Genomic DNA, 15787 nt, shown 5'->3' with positions numbered 1-15787 from the left:
ACTGATTTAGGAATCAGGAGCATTTACATGTTGATTATTGATTGATGTTGATTACCAAAAATAAAATATACTGTTCTTTGGAGTTTTAGAGATGAATGTATAAATCCATGATTGTCTTGAAATATCTAGGTCAAGTTCAGCTTTCAGCCCTATGAAAGAACTTTTTTGAGACAGAGTCTTGCTCTGTCACCTTGAATTGAGTGCAGTGGTGTCATCATAGCTCAGAGCAACCTTAAACTCCTGGGTTCTAGTAATCTTTCTGCCTCAGCCTCTCAAATAGCTGGGACCTGCCACAACACTTGGCTAATGTTTTCCATTTTTAGTAGAGACAGGGTCTCTGTCTTACTCAGGCTGGTCTTGAACTTCTGTGCTAACGTGATCCACCTACCTTAGCCTCCCAGAGTGCTAGATTACATGTGTGAACCACCATGCCTGGCCCTGTCACTTGCAAAAGAGTTTAACCTAAAGAGCCAGACCATTCTATAGGAAGGTTGATTTGTTGGAGAGGTGATACACACACATCACAGAACTGAGAAGATGCCCAAGGATTTTCTCTTTTCTGACTCTCCCTCCTAGAGGAAGCCACCTTTACCTGTTCCTAGCCTAATCTGTCATCTTCCAGAGGTGATTGTGTGGAGGCACGGGGGTCATGCAAAGCCTTATGTTTTACACAGATGGTAACAAAATATACATACTCTCCTACACCTTGTTTTTTTTTAATTATTATTTTTTTAAGTTGTGAAAAAATCCTAATATAAAATGTACTGTCATAGCTGTTTTAATTTTCTATTTATTATTTATTTTTGTGAGATGCAGGCTGGGGAGCAATGGCAGGGCCATAACTCACAGCAACCCTTAACTTGTGGGCTCAGTTGATCCTCCCACTTCAGCCTCTGCAAGTGCTGGGATTACTGGTGTGAGCTGCCATGTTCTGCCTGCCTTAGCCATTTTTAAGGGTTCAGTAATGTTAAGTATATACTGTAGAACTTTTTCATCTTATAAAATTAAAACCCTATGTATATACTTCCTATTTCCCCCTCCCCCACACCTCCTTTTTTTTTTTTGTTAATCAGGCTTGAACCTGCCACTGCTGGTGCACAGGGCAGCAGCTCTAACCTCTGAGCTAAGGGCACCTCCTTACACCTCTCCTCCACTTTTATTTTTTTTTGAGACAGATTCTCACTTTATCGCCCTCAGTAAAGTGCAGTGGTGTCACAGCTCACAGCAACCTCCCACTCTTGGGCTCCAATGATTCTCTTGCCTCAGCCTCCCAAGTAGCTGGGACTATAGGTGCTTGCCACAACGTCCAACTGTTTTTTTGTTTGTTGCAGTTTGGCCAGGGCCAGGTTTGAACCTGCCACCTTGGAATCTGGGGCCAGTGCCCAACCCATTGAACCATAGGCACTGTCCTCATATTTTTTTTTTAAAGTAGTTTTCTTCATAAATTACTGATACAAAAGAATAAGAAATGATATTTAGTTTTCTTTTTGAGACAGAGTCTCATTATGTCACCCTAGGTAGAGTGCCATGGTGTCACAGCTCACAACAACCTCAAATGCTTGGGCTTAAGTGATTTTCTTGCCTCAGCCTCCCAAGTAGCTGGGTCTACATGTGCCCACCACAATGCCCAGCTATTTTTTGGTTGTAGTTGTCATTGTTGTTTGCCGGGCCAGGCTGGGTTCAAACCTGCCAGCTCCAGTGTACGTGCCTGGTGCCTTAGCCGCTGAGCTACAGGCACCAAGCCTCAGCCATTTCGTTTTAGATGGATCTCTTATCCCAGAATATAATTTGATAGTGTTTTTCTGTTTTTCTTCCTTTTTTTAATAATTATTTTTTATTAAATCATAACATTGTACATTGTTTTTCTGTTTTAACTGAGAAACTTTTTCTTTTCCTAAGTGAATTTCTCTATTATACTTCCTGGTAACTTGAGTAATAATCCCTTGCTTCCATGGTGCTGCTCTAAGCACAGTATTCAGGCTATCTTTAATCTTTCCAACTCTCTGAGCTAGGTGCTAATTACCAACAGTAATTTACCAAATTTAGTAACAGGGAGGGCTGGGATTTGACCCAGACTAGTTTGACTTCAGAACTCTTAACCGGCCTGTGTGGCATGCTGTCATGCGGCAGATTTGTTTGGCTAGAGAGAGGAGATTGGGTTCCTGTGTCTTTTTCTCTTAAAAGGCCTCTAGTCCCACTGAAGTAGGGGTAGGGCTCCACTCTCCAGGCTTAGGACTTCATCTCACTGCAGTTGCCTCTTTAAAGGCCCTGTCTCCAAATAAGTCACATTAGGGATTAAAGCTTTAACATGTGAGTTCTGGTGGTGGTAGGCACCATTCAGTCATAATAAAGCCTGGTGAACTTTTTGCCAGAATGTCCAGAGAAAAGTTTTCTTCTTCTTTTTTATTTTTAACAACTTTAAATATGAAGTATAGCTGCCTACTTATTGACATGGGAAAATGTTTCATCATAGCTGAATGACATAAAGTAAGTTTATTTATTTGTGTTTCTGCCTTCTATTATTTCCTTCTATTGGATAATGATTATTTTTTAAAAATAGATACTTAGAGTCTCAGAAATGTCTTTGCAAAGTCTTGGAAATTTTCACCTGCTATTTTTGTCCTAGGAATTTCCCTAGTCTCCTCCGCAGTACAGTGCACCCCCTCACCTCCAGCATGGCCTCTGCTGGGCTACAGATCCTGGGAGTTGTCCTGACTCTGCTGGGCTGGGTGAATGCCCTGGTATCCTGCACCCTACCCATGTGGAAGGTGACCGCCTTCATCGGCAGCAACATTGTGGTGGCCCAGGTGGTGTGGGAGGGGCCGTGGATGTCCTGTGTGGTGCAGAGTACCGGCCAGATGCAGTACAAGGTGTATGACTCACTCCTGGCAGTGCCCCAGGATCTGCAGGCTGCCCGTGCCCTCTGCGTTATCACCCTCCTTGTGGCCCTGCTAGGTCTGCTGGTCTACCTTGCTGGGGCCAAATGTACCACCTGTGTGGAGGACAAGGATTCCAAGGCCCGACTGGTGCTCACCTCCGGGATCATCTTTGTCATCTCAGGGGTTCTGACCCTGATCCCCATCTGCTGGACAGCCCATGCTATCATCCAGGATTTCTATAATCCCCTAGTGGCTGAGGCCCAGAAGAGGGAACTGGGGGCCTCCCTCTATCTGGGCTGGGCAGCCTCGGGCCTTTTGTTGCTGGGTGGGGGGCTGCTTTGCTGCACTTGCCCCTCAGGTGGATCCCAGGGCCCCAGCCATTACATGGCCCGATACTCAGCATCTGCCCCTGCCACTTCTCGGGGGCCCTCTGAGTACCCCACCAAGAATTATGTCTGATGTGGGTAGGAGAATGCAAGCTCCACTGGAGCTTTGTTTCCTCAGCTGGGGCCATCAAAAGATGATGATGCCTGACAGCTTTGGGGTAGGGTCTTACTTTTTGTTTTTGCATTTTACTGTTTTTACTTTTGGTGGATATTTTAAAAATCCACTTGTTAACTGAACCAAGAAGATGACTCAGACTTAGGCACCCACCTGGATCCTGCTGTTGGCATTTCTCACCTTTGGATGATGGAGCCAAAGAGGTGATGCTTTGAGTTTCTGGATCTTTCTCCACCTTAGACATCCTATCTTGGAAGCCAACCTGGAGCTGCGGAACCAGTGTGAAGGCTGTTTGCTGTACTGGCCTTTGTAACAAGACTGTCCCTAAGAGTTCCTGCTGCTGCTAGGCTTCCCTAGACTTGAGCCCTTCTTCTCAGCTATGGAAGAGAAGGTGATACGTTACCAAAGAACAGCCCACCTCTGATCTTCTGACCACTGGCTACTCCATCCTTTCACCACGACCATTCCGTAGGTCACATCCAACTGTGCTGTAGACACCCCCTTCCCTACTTCTGTCCTGCTTGCCCACGCTCACAAGGTTTTGCTAAATAAAGCTTGTCTTGTCTTGTTAAAAAAAAAAAAAAAAAAAGAAATTTTCACCTACTTTGCTTTTATATTTTTCTTGGAATGTGTTTTTTGTCTGCCATTTGTTTTCCCTGTTCTCTCTTCTCTTTTTCTTTTAGCATTTAAATGATTGCTGGCTGGATTTTTTTTGTGTACTTTTTGCTCACTTTTGAATGAGGGGAGCTCTTTCTAGACTGGCAATGTGTGTGGGTCCAGGGCAGTGTCTTGGAGAAACTAGGTTTCTTCCTTGGACTTTCTCGCCTTGCATCTGGATTGTAAAGATGTGTGGTCTTCTCTGCCTCTCTGCTGCCAGGTGGGTTAGAAGATTTTGGCAGCTTTCCCACTCAAACTGAGCCTGCTCCAAGCAAGGGCTTGCTACTCCTTTGCCCCCCTTCCCACCTTGGGGAGCTCTCATTTGCCTGAGACCTGCATTCACTTTGGTGTCCTTGCTCATCTTGGCCACATTTTCACTGCCCTTGGCAACTTGCTTCAGAGATACTTGGTTTCAGGGCGTTTAGGTGTTAAGTTATCCAAGATAGCAGGTTCCTTTCTGTAACTTGTTCTTGTTTTGGGTAGGTAATGAGGGCAGAATCCTTCAGAGGTCTTTACTCTGGATCCTAAAGGTAACTATGACTCATAGCCATATTTCTTTAATCATTTTTTTGTTTTTGCAGTTTTGGCCAGGATTGGGCTTGAACCCGCCACGTACGGTATATGGGACTGGTGCCCTACTCCTTGAGTCACAGGTGCCACCCTCTTTAATCGTTTTCTATCTGTAGAATTAGGGAGTTGTATAATATATTGGCTCAACATACTTTTAGGCTAAGTTTTTTATGGTTCTGATTTAATTACATGAAATTTGGTTAAACACTAAATATAGTGAATGTTTTCTTACAGACAGAACCTCCACTGAATACACCAGAAAATAGAGAATATCTTGCAGAAATTATGTTTGAATCGTTCAATGTTCCAGGACTCTACATTGCAGTTCAGGTAAAGACAAAGTTTTTTTTTGTTTGTTTTTTTATGGTTCCCCAAGAACTTCTGCTGTCTGGTAGTGGCATAAATGGTGATTGTAGAGGTTCTATGTGGTAGGATTGTGCTGTATGTCCCTCCTTTTTCTGATCCCTCACCATCCATGTGCCATTCCAGTTGGAACTTAAAGGCTGTATAGGACATGTACCATGACTTATGTTTTTATGTTTATATGATTTCAGAGACTTTGTGTGGTTTGGCTCTGTCTTTTCACTTGCATTAAGGTCTAATGTATTTTTCCCTGGGTGACAAGCCAGAGGCATAGATATGGTTCTCTCTTATTGGCATTTTCTACTTCTAAACAGAAGCACAAAATAAATACCTTTAGAGGGCCACTCTTCTTGGTTTTGGGCTCTTACTAGTCCCTGTGCACTCTCTGGGTTCGGAGGGACCCTGTGGTTCCATGAACTTGCAGACCTTCTGAAGCTACTTGTTCTTCATGTGAGGTTTTCTGGTTGCTTTTGGTTATTATTTGCCTGTCACCTTGTATAAGGAAATTGATTGAAAGCTTGGGGAGTAAACGAGGTGGGTGTTTCCCAAGTGTCCTGACCTCAGTGCTCTGGGTCGGGTAGGTCTTCGTTACAGGGCTGTCTGTGCATTGCAGGGCATTGAGCAGCACTCTGGCCGGTACGCCACCAACTCCAGAGCTCTCCCCCGACAGTGAAAAATGGCACCAGACATTGACAGAGGTCCCCTGGGGACAAAATCACCCTGATTGAAAAATTCTCCTCTACCTACCAGATTCGCGTGTCTGGGGATGAGTCCTAGTAATGCGTATTTTTAAAACTCCACAAATGATTGCACCTCAGCCAGTCTGTGGCCCCACGTTAGAAACCAGGGAATTAGAAGATAAAGTCTTCAGCTTCTAGAATGAAGTTCCTTTCTTACTGGCTTTTCTTTGTAAAAGTTTAGGTTTCTTGGCCAGGTGTGGTGGCTCGTGCCTGTAATCCCAGCACTTTGGGAGGCCAAGGCGGATGGATTGCCTGATCTCACAGGTTCGAGACCAGCCTGAGCAAGAGTGAGACCTTGTCTCTAAAAGTAATTGGGCGTTGTGGTGGGCACCTGTAGTCCCAGCTGCTCAGGAGGTTGAGACAAGAGAATCGCTTATGATACAGCACTCTACCAGGGGCGAAAAAGTGAGACTGTGTCTCCAAAAAAAAAAAAAGTTTAGGTTTCTTTTTTGAAAACTTGACTCCTAGACTAAGTATGCAAAATTTTCATATTTTCTAAGTTGGACTTGAAATTTTGGGGGTAAAAGTGAACAAAGGATATGGAAAGGAAAGAGTAAGGCTTATTAAGTCAGAGAATCTGTTGATTGAACCTGAGAACGTGTGTCCCTGTGTGTGAGAGGTTAACCTGTCTTTTCTCAGGCAGTGCTGGCCTTAGCAGCATCATGGACATCGAGACAAGTTGGTGAACGTACGTTAACAGGGATAGTCATTGACAGTGGAGATGGAGTCACCCATGTGATCCCAGTGGTAAGCCGATTAATATTTAACTGTTTACAGTTTAACACTTGGTTTGAGATAAAGAAAAAATTAAAATAAAAAAAAAATCACCCTTTTCTAGAATACTACTTTTTAAGTTATTGTTGTACTTTAGAAAATGTTAACAAGAGCTTTTAAAACCCAGACATAAGAGAAAGAATAAAAAAGATGGCCAGTGTCTGTGACTTTGGCAATTTTAAATTCATAGTGGTATATTTCTACAGTCAGAACGTCAGTGGCTGTTTGGGATCTCCAAGGCCTCTCCTTGGTTGCTGTGGGTGTAACCCCAATCGGAAGGCCTCCCTGGCTTATGATTACTGGGAGGCAGACAGCGTTCTGGATGTCTGATTTGTAGGTGCGGTGCGTGACTGTTAGAAGGGCTGTGTCTGTATTCTGTAAAAAAAATGTGAATGGCTTTAACCAGCTCATGCTTTAGAGAAATTGCTGCTTATACAATTTATTTATTTTATTTTTTTGATATTTTTGTATTAAATAATATACACATAGATCATGTATATATTAATGCATTTATGGGGTATAAATGTCTTAACACAATAATTAAGTAAATAAGATGAAGTATATATTAACCAGTGTGATGTAAGCGTTCCTATACAATTTATTTTTATTAAGCTGCTTTAGAGAAATTGCTGCTTTAAAATTTATTTAAAAGCCAAAAAGGGCAGTGCCTGTTGGCTCAAAGGAGTAGGGCGCTGGCCCCATGTGCTGGAGGTGGTGGGTTCAAACCCAGCCCCAGCCAAAAAAAAAAAACCCAAGAAGAGATCATACATTTTTGGCTTGCAAAAGGCTCTGCAATATCACTCTTTTTGGTTTTAATATTCAAAGTATTAGAGAAATGATTCCTAATTCAAGAGATAGCTGTATTTTTCTTTTGGACCAATGGACTATTTCAAGGAATTATTTAAAATTTAGTTTTTGAAAATTAACTAACTCTCTAGAGGGGACTTCTGGGGGAAGGTTAGACGCCTCCTGTCAGGCGTCCTCCGTAACCACAGGGACCAGCTATTTATGTATGTTACAAGTATGTTTTCAGCATACATGGGTGTGTGTGTATACCCAAATATACCTTTTAAAAATGCAAATTAGAATTTAAAAAATTTATTTACTTTAATTGAAAAGAATAGACAACATTTTGTTTCAAGAAGTTAAAGAAATGATATATTAAAATACTAAAGCCTTTAGTTCCTTAAAGGTCAGAAATCACTGCAGTGGGAAGGCTTAATGATTGATGGTGCCTGCAGCTGGGAAGGAAAAAAGCCACGTTCCCTGCCCCTCTGCTGCTGCCAGTGTGCCCTGTCTGTGGGAGGAGCATTGGTGCCCCTCTTTGTGCAGTGTGTTCTGGCCTCCGGCCCCCTTCAGGCCAGCCTCACAAGGCATCTTTTCATGGGTCGCTGAGAAGTGTTAGTACCCTTGATGTGTGCGATACTTACTGAGATTGAGGCCCCTGGCTTGCTTAAAGATAAGGTGTCATTGGCACAGGGGGTCGCTTCCCTTTGGTTCTTTGCTTGTTTTAATGTATCTGATTTAGGAAACATATTTTACATGAAGTCCAGGTTCACAGAGCAAGTTATTCTTAAACATTTTTAACTGTGGCTGAGCACAGTGACTCAGTGTAATCCCAGCACTCTGGGAGGCTGGGCTGGAGGATCACTTAAGTTCAGGAGTTTGAGACCAGCCTGAGCAAGAGTAAGACCCCCATCTCTACTAACAGTACAAAAATTAGCCAGGTGGTGTAGCAGGCACCTGTAGTACCAGTGACTCTGGAGGCTGAGGCAGGAGGATCACTTGAGCCCAGGATATAGAGGCTGCTGTGAGCTAGGATACGCTATGGCACTCTAGCCCAGGCGACAGAGTGAGACTCTGTCTCCAACAAACAAACAGACACACCTGGAATCTTCCTTGACCAGTTTTGGGTTCTAACTATGTGACCCTAAAGTTGTATTTTATGTATTACCTAATCCTAAATTTTTCTGTTATGGTTAGTCTGTGAACAAATATTTAATAAGTACATAGTAGCCTCTTATAGGAACAGCATGATTTACTTGCTCATTTTCCTGTCAGCCATGTAGCTTGTTTAATGTTTTTAGTGCTGTGATGAACTGATACTTATTTAACACTGATTATTGAGTCAATTTTAGGGAATATTATATATAATGCAAAGATATAATGTGAATAGTTTGTGTTAGAAAGCTAATATTATTTTATGAGTTTAAGGTGATCTTTACTATTTTAATAATATATACAAACTTTTATCTCCATCTTAAAATATATGAATACTTGAACTCTACAGAAAGGCCAAATCTTCTTTTGCTTCTGAAAGTTAGGTACATGAGGAAAAATTCCAGAGGAGGAATTGAGTAAGTCGTCCCTGTAACTGAACTGGTGACTGTATCTAGTGCATGTGATCGTTAGAATGAATTTGTCTGTAAAGTGGAGTCAGCATTTCACCTACATTCCCCTCTGTGTCCTTGGGTAGCACAGGGGCTGTAATGTCTGCAGTGAGACCTATGTGTGTCTCTTCATCTGATGGCACTGCAGTAGTGTTGTCCACTCTGACCATTGGCAGGATGGGTCTCTAAGCCTGTGGCTTCTGTGGCAAGTTCGTGCCCACGGAGGGTTGATGAGGGAGCCCAGGGCCCATTGTGACCATGGGCACGTGGAGCCCCGATGTGGGCCATGCACTGCAGAATCCTTGTCAGCTCCTCCCTGCACCCCACAGAAGGGCTCAGGAGGGCAGTAGGTGAGATAACTCAGCCTCTTGTCAGGACGGTTCTTGGAATGACTCCTAAGAATCATTCCTAGTAAGTCCAGATTTCAGTGCTTTGTGTGTGCCCCAAATAGTGCTATGTGCTTGACTTATTTCACTTAAGCTGTGTTGTAAACCCCGTGGGGTACTATTTGCCCCACAGTATGGACAAAGATGGTGAGAATGAAACATGTTAAACTTGTCCATAGTCACTCAGAATCCAGGTTGTTAGCATCTAAGTCCTGTGTGTGTAACTTTTTGCTGACTTTTAAATTGCTGACTTTTAAACATAAGCAAATTTATAGTTGGCTTGACAACATACAGATAAGACCCTTTTCCTTTTTGTTAGGGGAACAGAGCAACCCATGGATTAACTGTTCTCATAGGCGGTATTACATTTTGGAATTGAACTATCCTATATGGTTTTTCTTTAACATCCCTAATGAAAACATCATTTAGGTTGCTTTTGGAAAGTCTCAGGTTATTTCAATAATTTAGCATTTTGAGTATTAATGGAATTGCATATGCAGCCGTTTTAGAAGACTTCCTGGGCTGAGCCTGCCCAGAGCAGGAGACCAGGGATGCTGCTGCTCTTTAGTGCTAGGAAGGGGCAGACAGGGTGGATGAGCAGGAAGCCTCGTGAGTCCAGGCTGCTCGTAACCATGGAATGCCTTACGAGGGCTGATCTGCCTCCTCTTCTTCCCTAGGCTGAAGGTTATGTAATCGGAAGCTGCATCAAACACATCCCGATTGCAGGTAGAGATATTACGTATTTCATTCAACAGCTGCTAAGGGAGAGGGAGGTGGGAATCCCTCCTGAGCAGTCACTGGAGACCGCAAAAGCCATTAAGGTAAAAACAGAAGGGAAACTGGCCGGTTTGGGGGTAAAAGAGAAATGGTGTTCTGGACGTTTGCCCTTGGTGCCATCATCCCTGCTCCTCTCTCCCTTCCCGTCCCCTTTCGGTCCCCTTCCTGTGAGCTTGGGTCCTGGTGTGTTTACCACTTGAGTTAAGTGGGCTGGGCACTGTCTGCAAGCTTCACTGCTGCTGGTAACACGGGCACTCTGTTGAGGTTCCATCTGTGGATAAGAGCTGCTTGATAACCAATGTTGAGCACCACTGTCTACAGTAGATCATTTAACTGGAGCCTGATGAATAGAACCTTCCACGTCTCCCTCCATGCTTCATTTAGAATCACGAGGCAAACCACAGCAGAGAAATGCCATTCTAGGATATGAAATTCCTAAACAAAATTCACCTGCATTTTCTAGACTCCAGTTACTATGCTAGACAAATACAGGAAAATTTAGAATTTAATCAGTAAGAATAGAAGACAAATGGCTTATTGGTCCTTTTTTTAAATTTCAGGTTAATGTGAGAGTACAAACAACTAGGTCACAATATTTGCATTTGTTAAACTGTCCATCAGTTTAGTCTTTGTATCATTCTGTCCATGGCAGTTGGCAGGCCTCATTTAAAGGACTTTTTCTTTTCAAGTTGCAAAATTAGGAAAACTTTGTTAGTCAAAATGTAAGACATCCTTAGTAATCTAAGGATGATAATTGTATAGATGAAGAGGGAAGGATTTTGTTTTTGGAGGATAAGTGTGGGGTGTGACATGTGGGCCTGCGCCTGTCCTGGCCACACTACTCTGCTTTTGATGTAGAGAAGTTTGGGGGGTGAGGCTGACACCCCGTTCTTATTGCTTTCCTCCCTTCTGAGTGCCTCATAACTGAGGCTGGCTGAAGGAAAGGAAGCACCCAGAGAGGATCCCCAAGTTTTTCATGACACTCTTTGAAAAACAGAGGCATTGGGCAGTGCCAGTGAGTAGAGTGCTGACCCCATATACCGAGCATGGTGGGTTCAAACCCGGCCCCGGCCAAACTGCAACAACAAAAATAAATAGCTAGGCATTGTGGCAGGTGCCTGTAGTCCCAGCTACTTGGGAGGCTGAGGCAAGAGAATTGCCTAAGCCCAAGAGCTGGAGGTTGCTGTGAACTGTGATGCCACGGCACTCTACTGAGGGCTAAAAAAAAAGAAAAAAAGAAAAACAGAGGCATTTTTAGCTTAGGCACAAGGATGGGACATACTCCACAAGAGGGATTCTACCTATCCTGATTTACCCAGAACTAGAGGTTCCAAGGACAGAGGACCCTCAGTGCTAAAATGGTAAAGTTGGGCAGAGTTATCCCTTCCCTCTGGAGGGGCAGTTTTCCAAAGGGGTCATAAGACTTTTGTTTTTGTTATTTTATTTTTTTGAGACAGAGTCTTACTTTGTCAACCTTGGTAGAGTGCCATGACGTCAGAGCTCATAGCACCTTCAAACTCTTGGGCTCAAGTGATTGTCTTGCCTCAGCTTCCCAAGTAGCTGGGACTATAGGTGCTTGCTGCAGTGCTGGGCTATTTTTTGAGACAAAGTCTTGCTCTTGCTCAGGCTGGTCTTGAACCTGTGAGCTCAGGCTGTCTACCCACCTCAGCCTTCTAGAGTGCTAGGATTACAGGCAAGAGCCACTGCGACCAGCCCTTGTTTTTGTTTTTTATTTTATTTTTTATTTATTTTTATTTTTTTTGAGACAAAGTCTCACTTTGTCACCCCTGGTAGAGTACTCTGGCATCATAGCTCACAGCAACCTCTAACTCTTGGGCTCAAGTGATTCTCTTGCCTCAGCCTCCTGATTAGCTGGGACTACAGGCACCTGCCACAACGCCTGGCTATATATATATATATATATATATATTTATTTATTTTTTTTGGAGATGGTGTCTCTCTCTAGCTCAGACCAGTCTTGAACTCGTGAGCTTAGGTGATCCGCCCACCTTGGCCTCCCAAAGTGCTGGGATTACAGGCATGAGCCACTGCGCCCAGCTTGTTTTTGTTTTTAGACTAAAATATTTCTCTAGGTTTTCCCTTCTCTTTTCTTTGCCTTTTTTTTTTTTTTTTTGGAGACAGAGTCTCATTTTGTCACCCTGGGTAGATAGAGTGCCATGGTGTCATAGCGGACAGCCACCTCAAACTCCTCTTGGGCTCAAGCAATTCTCTTGCCTTACTCTCCCAAGTAGCTGGGATTATAGGAGCCTGCTACAATGCTCAGCTATTTTTTAGACATGGGGTCTTGCTTTGGCTCAGGCTGATCTTGAACCTGTGAGCTCAGGCTATCCACCTGCCTCAGCCTCCCAAGTGCTGGGATTACATTGAGCCACCATGCTTGGCCCTCTTTGTCCCCCCCCCCCCTTTTTTTTTTTGAGACAGCGTCTCACTGTGTTGCCCTTGGTAGAGTGCCATGGCATCACAGCTCACAGCAACCCCAAACTCTTGGGCTTAGGCGATTTTCTTGCCTCAACCTCCCAAGTAGCTGAGACTACAGGTGCCTGCCACGAAACCCAGCTGTTTTTTGGTTGTAGTTGTCATTGTTTGGCAGGCCTGGGATGGATTTGAATCTTCCGCTTTGGTGTGTGTGGCTGGCGCCCTGGCTGCTGAGCTCTAGGCGCTGAGCCTGCCCTTTTTCATTAGAAAAAAAATTTGGATATTTGATCTAAGCTCACTCACCTACCCCAAATCTGTTAAAAATGTGAATCAGAATCGGATGTCTAGTTACTAATACTGTGAGGTTGGTGAGTCCCAGGCTTCCCTTTTTTCAGTCAGGATTCCTGAGTGCATTACTGATGAGGTTCACTCTGGACATGTACTTTGCTTTGCTGGCTGTCTGGTTCCTTGTCTGACTCTGAAGTCTGAGCTGGTGTGATCACTCAGCTCTGAAGGTCAGAGTGAAGGAGGCTCCTTTGTAGTCTCCATACCAGCTGCCCTGGCCCTTTTACAGGGGGTGGCCCTGTTGGTTCTCGCCTCACTTCTTTCTTTAAAGAAGGAGACCATGGAAGGGGTGGTTTAGAGTTATCCCGTCTCTTGTTGCCGCAGTCTGCTGTGGTCAGGAGCAGGCCTGAGGGGTGTCAGATGTGAACCTGGCATCCTCATAGCGTGAGCCCAGGACCTTGACATCAACATGGGTCCTCTGCACCCAACTTTGTGGGAGTATTTCCTGATGCTATAGGACATTGACCAGGCCTCTGAGGATGACTGAATGTTTTGCCTCCAGTCTTGGTAGATTTAAAGGTGTATGAACTGACCTGCTCTCTCTGTCTCTCATCTTCAACCATCAGTGGTGACAGGGTTGTGTAACCATTCTTGCCTATCAGTCTTATAGTTCTACTCAGGCAGGGGTGTATAACCTTTTGGCTTCTCTGTACCACTTTGGAAGAAAAAGAGCTGTCTTAGGCCACATATTAAATACACAGCAACAAAACCTGATGAGCCAAAAAAAAGAAAAAAAAGAAGACCTGCATAATTTTTATGATATCTGACACCACAGATAAGCAAAAAACTCCTCACATAATCCAGATATGACCCGCAGGCTGTGGGTTGGGCACCCAGCAGCTAAAGTATATCAAAGATACCCATAAAATGGTATTAGAACATGTTTCAGGGATTACAAGAAACTTTAAACTTAACATCATGAGAGCATTTTCAGAGGGCCTTGAGAGAGCTGTTCCTTCCAGAAAGTGTAGTGAGTACCAGCTGGGTGGTGGTGCTGTGCTGGGTGCGGAGTTGAAGAGCTAGTGCCCAGGTGCTGCTGAAGTCAGCTCTCAGGACAGATGACCAACACAGAGATCCCCGAGAGATACTCAGGAGAACATGCTGCACGGTCAGTGCCAGGTGGAAACTGTTGGCAAGTTCTGGCAGCAGAAACATGCTGGTGACTCCAGCCCTCCCACCCACTTTGCCTTTTCTTTACCCAGGGTACCTATTACCTTATAACACAGTGTCATTCACTTCTTTTTTTTTTTTTTTGAGACAGAGCCTCAAGCTGTCCCCCTGGGTAGAGTGCCGTGGCATTACAGCTCACAGCAACCTCCAACTCCTGGGCTCAAGCGAGTCTCCTGCCTCCGCCTGCCAAGTAGCTGGGACCACAGGCGCCCGCCACAACGCCCGGCTATTTTTTGGTTGCAGCCGTCATTGTTGTTTTGGCGGGTCCGGGTTGGGGATTCGAACCTGCCACCTTAGGTGTACGTGGCTGGCGCCTTAGCCGGTTGAGCTATAGGCACCGAGCCATTCACTTCTTTATTACAGTTTATTATTTGACTCTCAACTAGAGGGCAGTCTTGGTAGGGATTTGTGTGTTTCATTCACTTGTTTATCCTGAGTGACTAGCCAGGGGTATCCACCCGGGGTAGCTTGTGGGCTGCATACTGATTTGTAAGGACTGTTTTTGCTTATCTGTGGTGCTAGATATCACCAAAAAGTATGCATGGATCTTTCTTCTTCTTCTTTTTTTTTTTTTTTTTAGCTTATCAGCTTAACATTAGTGTTTGTGTATTTAATGTATGGCCCAAGACAATGCTTACTCTTTCTGAGTGAAGCAGAGGACAAAAAAGATTGGACAGCCACGGAAACTTGTGCCCTATGGCATCTCAGCTCACGTAAGATACCTCATCAACAGTGTATACTGTCTTTGGGCAAACTTGTAGAGCCCAAATGACAGTGCTGACCCCACGGATGGTTTTTGTTATATATTAGTTTATGTGGGACAACAGGACATACAAAAAGAAGACATCAGTGCAGGCAGTCCTGATCCCTTCCCCATGGGTACGTGACTGTTAATGACCAGCAGGTTGATAGTGACCACTCACTTAGTGTCCATGCGGTGCCCCTGGAAGCCAATGCAGTAAGGCATGGGGTGCAGGCAGTGTGGAGTCCAGTAGGTGAGGCTACAGGGAGGGGCATGTCTGCTGGTCCAGAGGTGCATAGCAGCGAGGAGGCAGACCTGGGAGGAGGAGAGACAGTCCAGATGGAGACAAGATAGCTATACTTTTGTTTCAGATAATATGGCAACAAAATTTGATAGAGCAAGGCTGAGATCCTGCCCAGAGTCCAGGTGTAGTCACAACTAATACAAAGACAGTGGAATATGAGGCTTGGTAGCACATCCACACTGGAGTTACTGTGGGCGTGTCTGATCTTGGGGTGTGGCTCATGCATGGGGTTCCTGGTTATTTGTCAGAGGGCAGAGGCACCAGGCAGCTCTTAATGCCTGGTGACATCTTTGTGTGTGTATGCAGGAGAAATACTGTTACATTTGCCCTGATATAGTCAAGGAATTTGCTAAATATGACGTGGATCCCCGGAAATGGATCAAACAATATACGGGTATCAATGCCATCAACCAGAAGAAGTTCATTATAGACGTTGGTTACGAAAGGTTCCTGGGTCCTGAAATATTCTTCCATCCTGAGGTAAGAGCTTTCTCTTCTGTGTTCAAATGTGTGTGTATGTGGAGTGCTGCTGCCACCCAGTGTGCAGGAGAAGCACTTCTCTGCGAAGGCCCGGACCGTGCGGGCCTCCGGCACTGATGTCTCTCCACTGTCAGTGCCCTGTGCAGTTTATCTGCTGGGTTGATTGTTAGGTTTGCCTCTCCATAGACTTGATTGTCTGCTTTAATAGTTAGGGATGGATTTACTACAAGAGGTTAGGGAGGAGTTTTAGGAACACTGGAAGATAACAGAATT

General features: G+C 44.4%; 2 protein-coding genes across 3 annotated transcripts in view; both read left to right on the top strand.

The window, feature by feature from the left end:
- ACTR3B (ARP3 actin related protein 3 homolog B) overlaps positions 1-15787 on the top strand; it is a 125547-nt gene that overhangs the window by 64010 nt on the left and 45750 nt on the right. For both annotated transcript variants that reach the window (XM_003792027.3, XM_023514414.1), the window contains exons 5-8: positions 4842-4937; positions 6350-6457; positions 9938-10081; positions 15341-15514. In XM_003792027.3, the coding sequence (XP_003792075.1) occupies positions 4842-4937; positions 6350-6457; positions 9938-10081; positions 15341-15514 (522 nt within the window). The remainder of the gene's footprint in view (positions 1-4841; positions 4938-6349; positions 6458-9937; positions 10082-15340; positions 15515-15787) is intronic.
- Positions 2661-3338, top strand: LOC100948934 (claudin-6-like). The gene has a single exon (XM_003792029.3). The coding sequence runs from the start codon at positions 2676-2678 to the stop codon at positions 3336-3338; it is 663 nt and encodes a 220-aa protein (XP_003792077.1). The 5' UTR covers positions 2661-2675.

The sequence above is a fragment of the Otolemur garnettii genome, unplaced genomic scaffold (genome assembly GCF_000181295.1).
Source record: "Otolemur garnettii isolate 467f Iridium unplaced genomic scaffold, OtoGar3 scaffold00053, whole genome shotgun sequence".
NCBI classification, from domain to species: domain Eukaryota; kingdom Metazoa; phylum Chordata; class Mammalia; order Primates; family Galagidae; genus Otolemur; species Otolemur garnettii.
Note: the sequence above shows the minus strand (reverse complement) of the source record. Positions and strands in the feature narration are given on the sequence as shown.

Excerpts from the sequence above, each read along its gene's own strand:
- LOC100948934 (XM_003792029.3), top strand. The coding sequence starts at position 2,676 with ATGGCCTCTGCTGGGCTACAGATCCTGGGAGTTGTCCTGACTCTGCTG.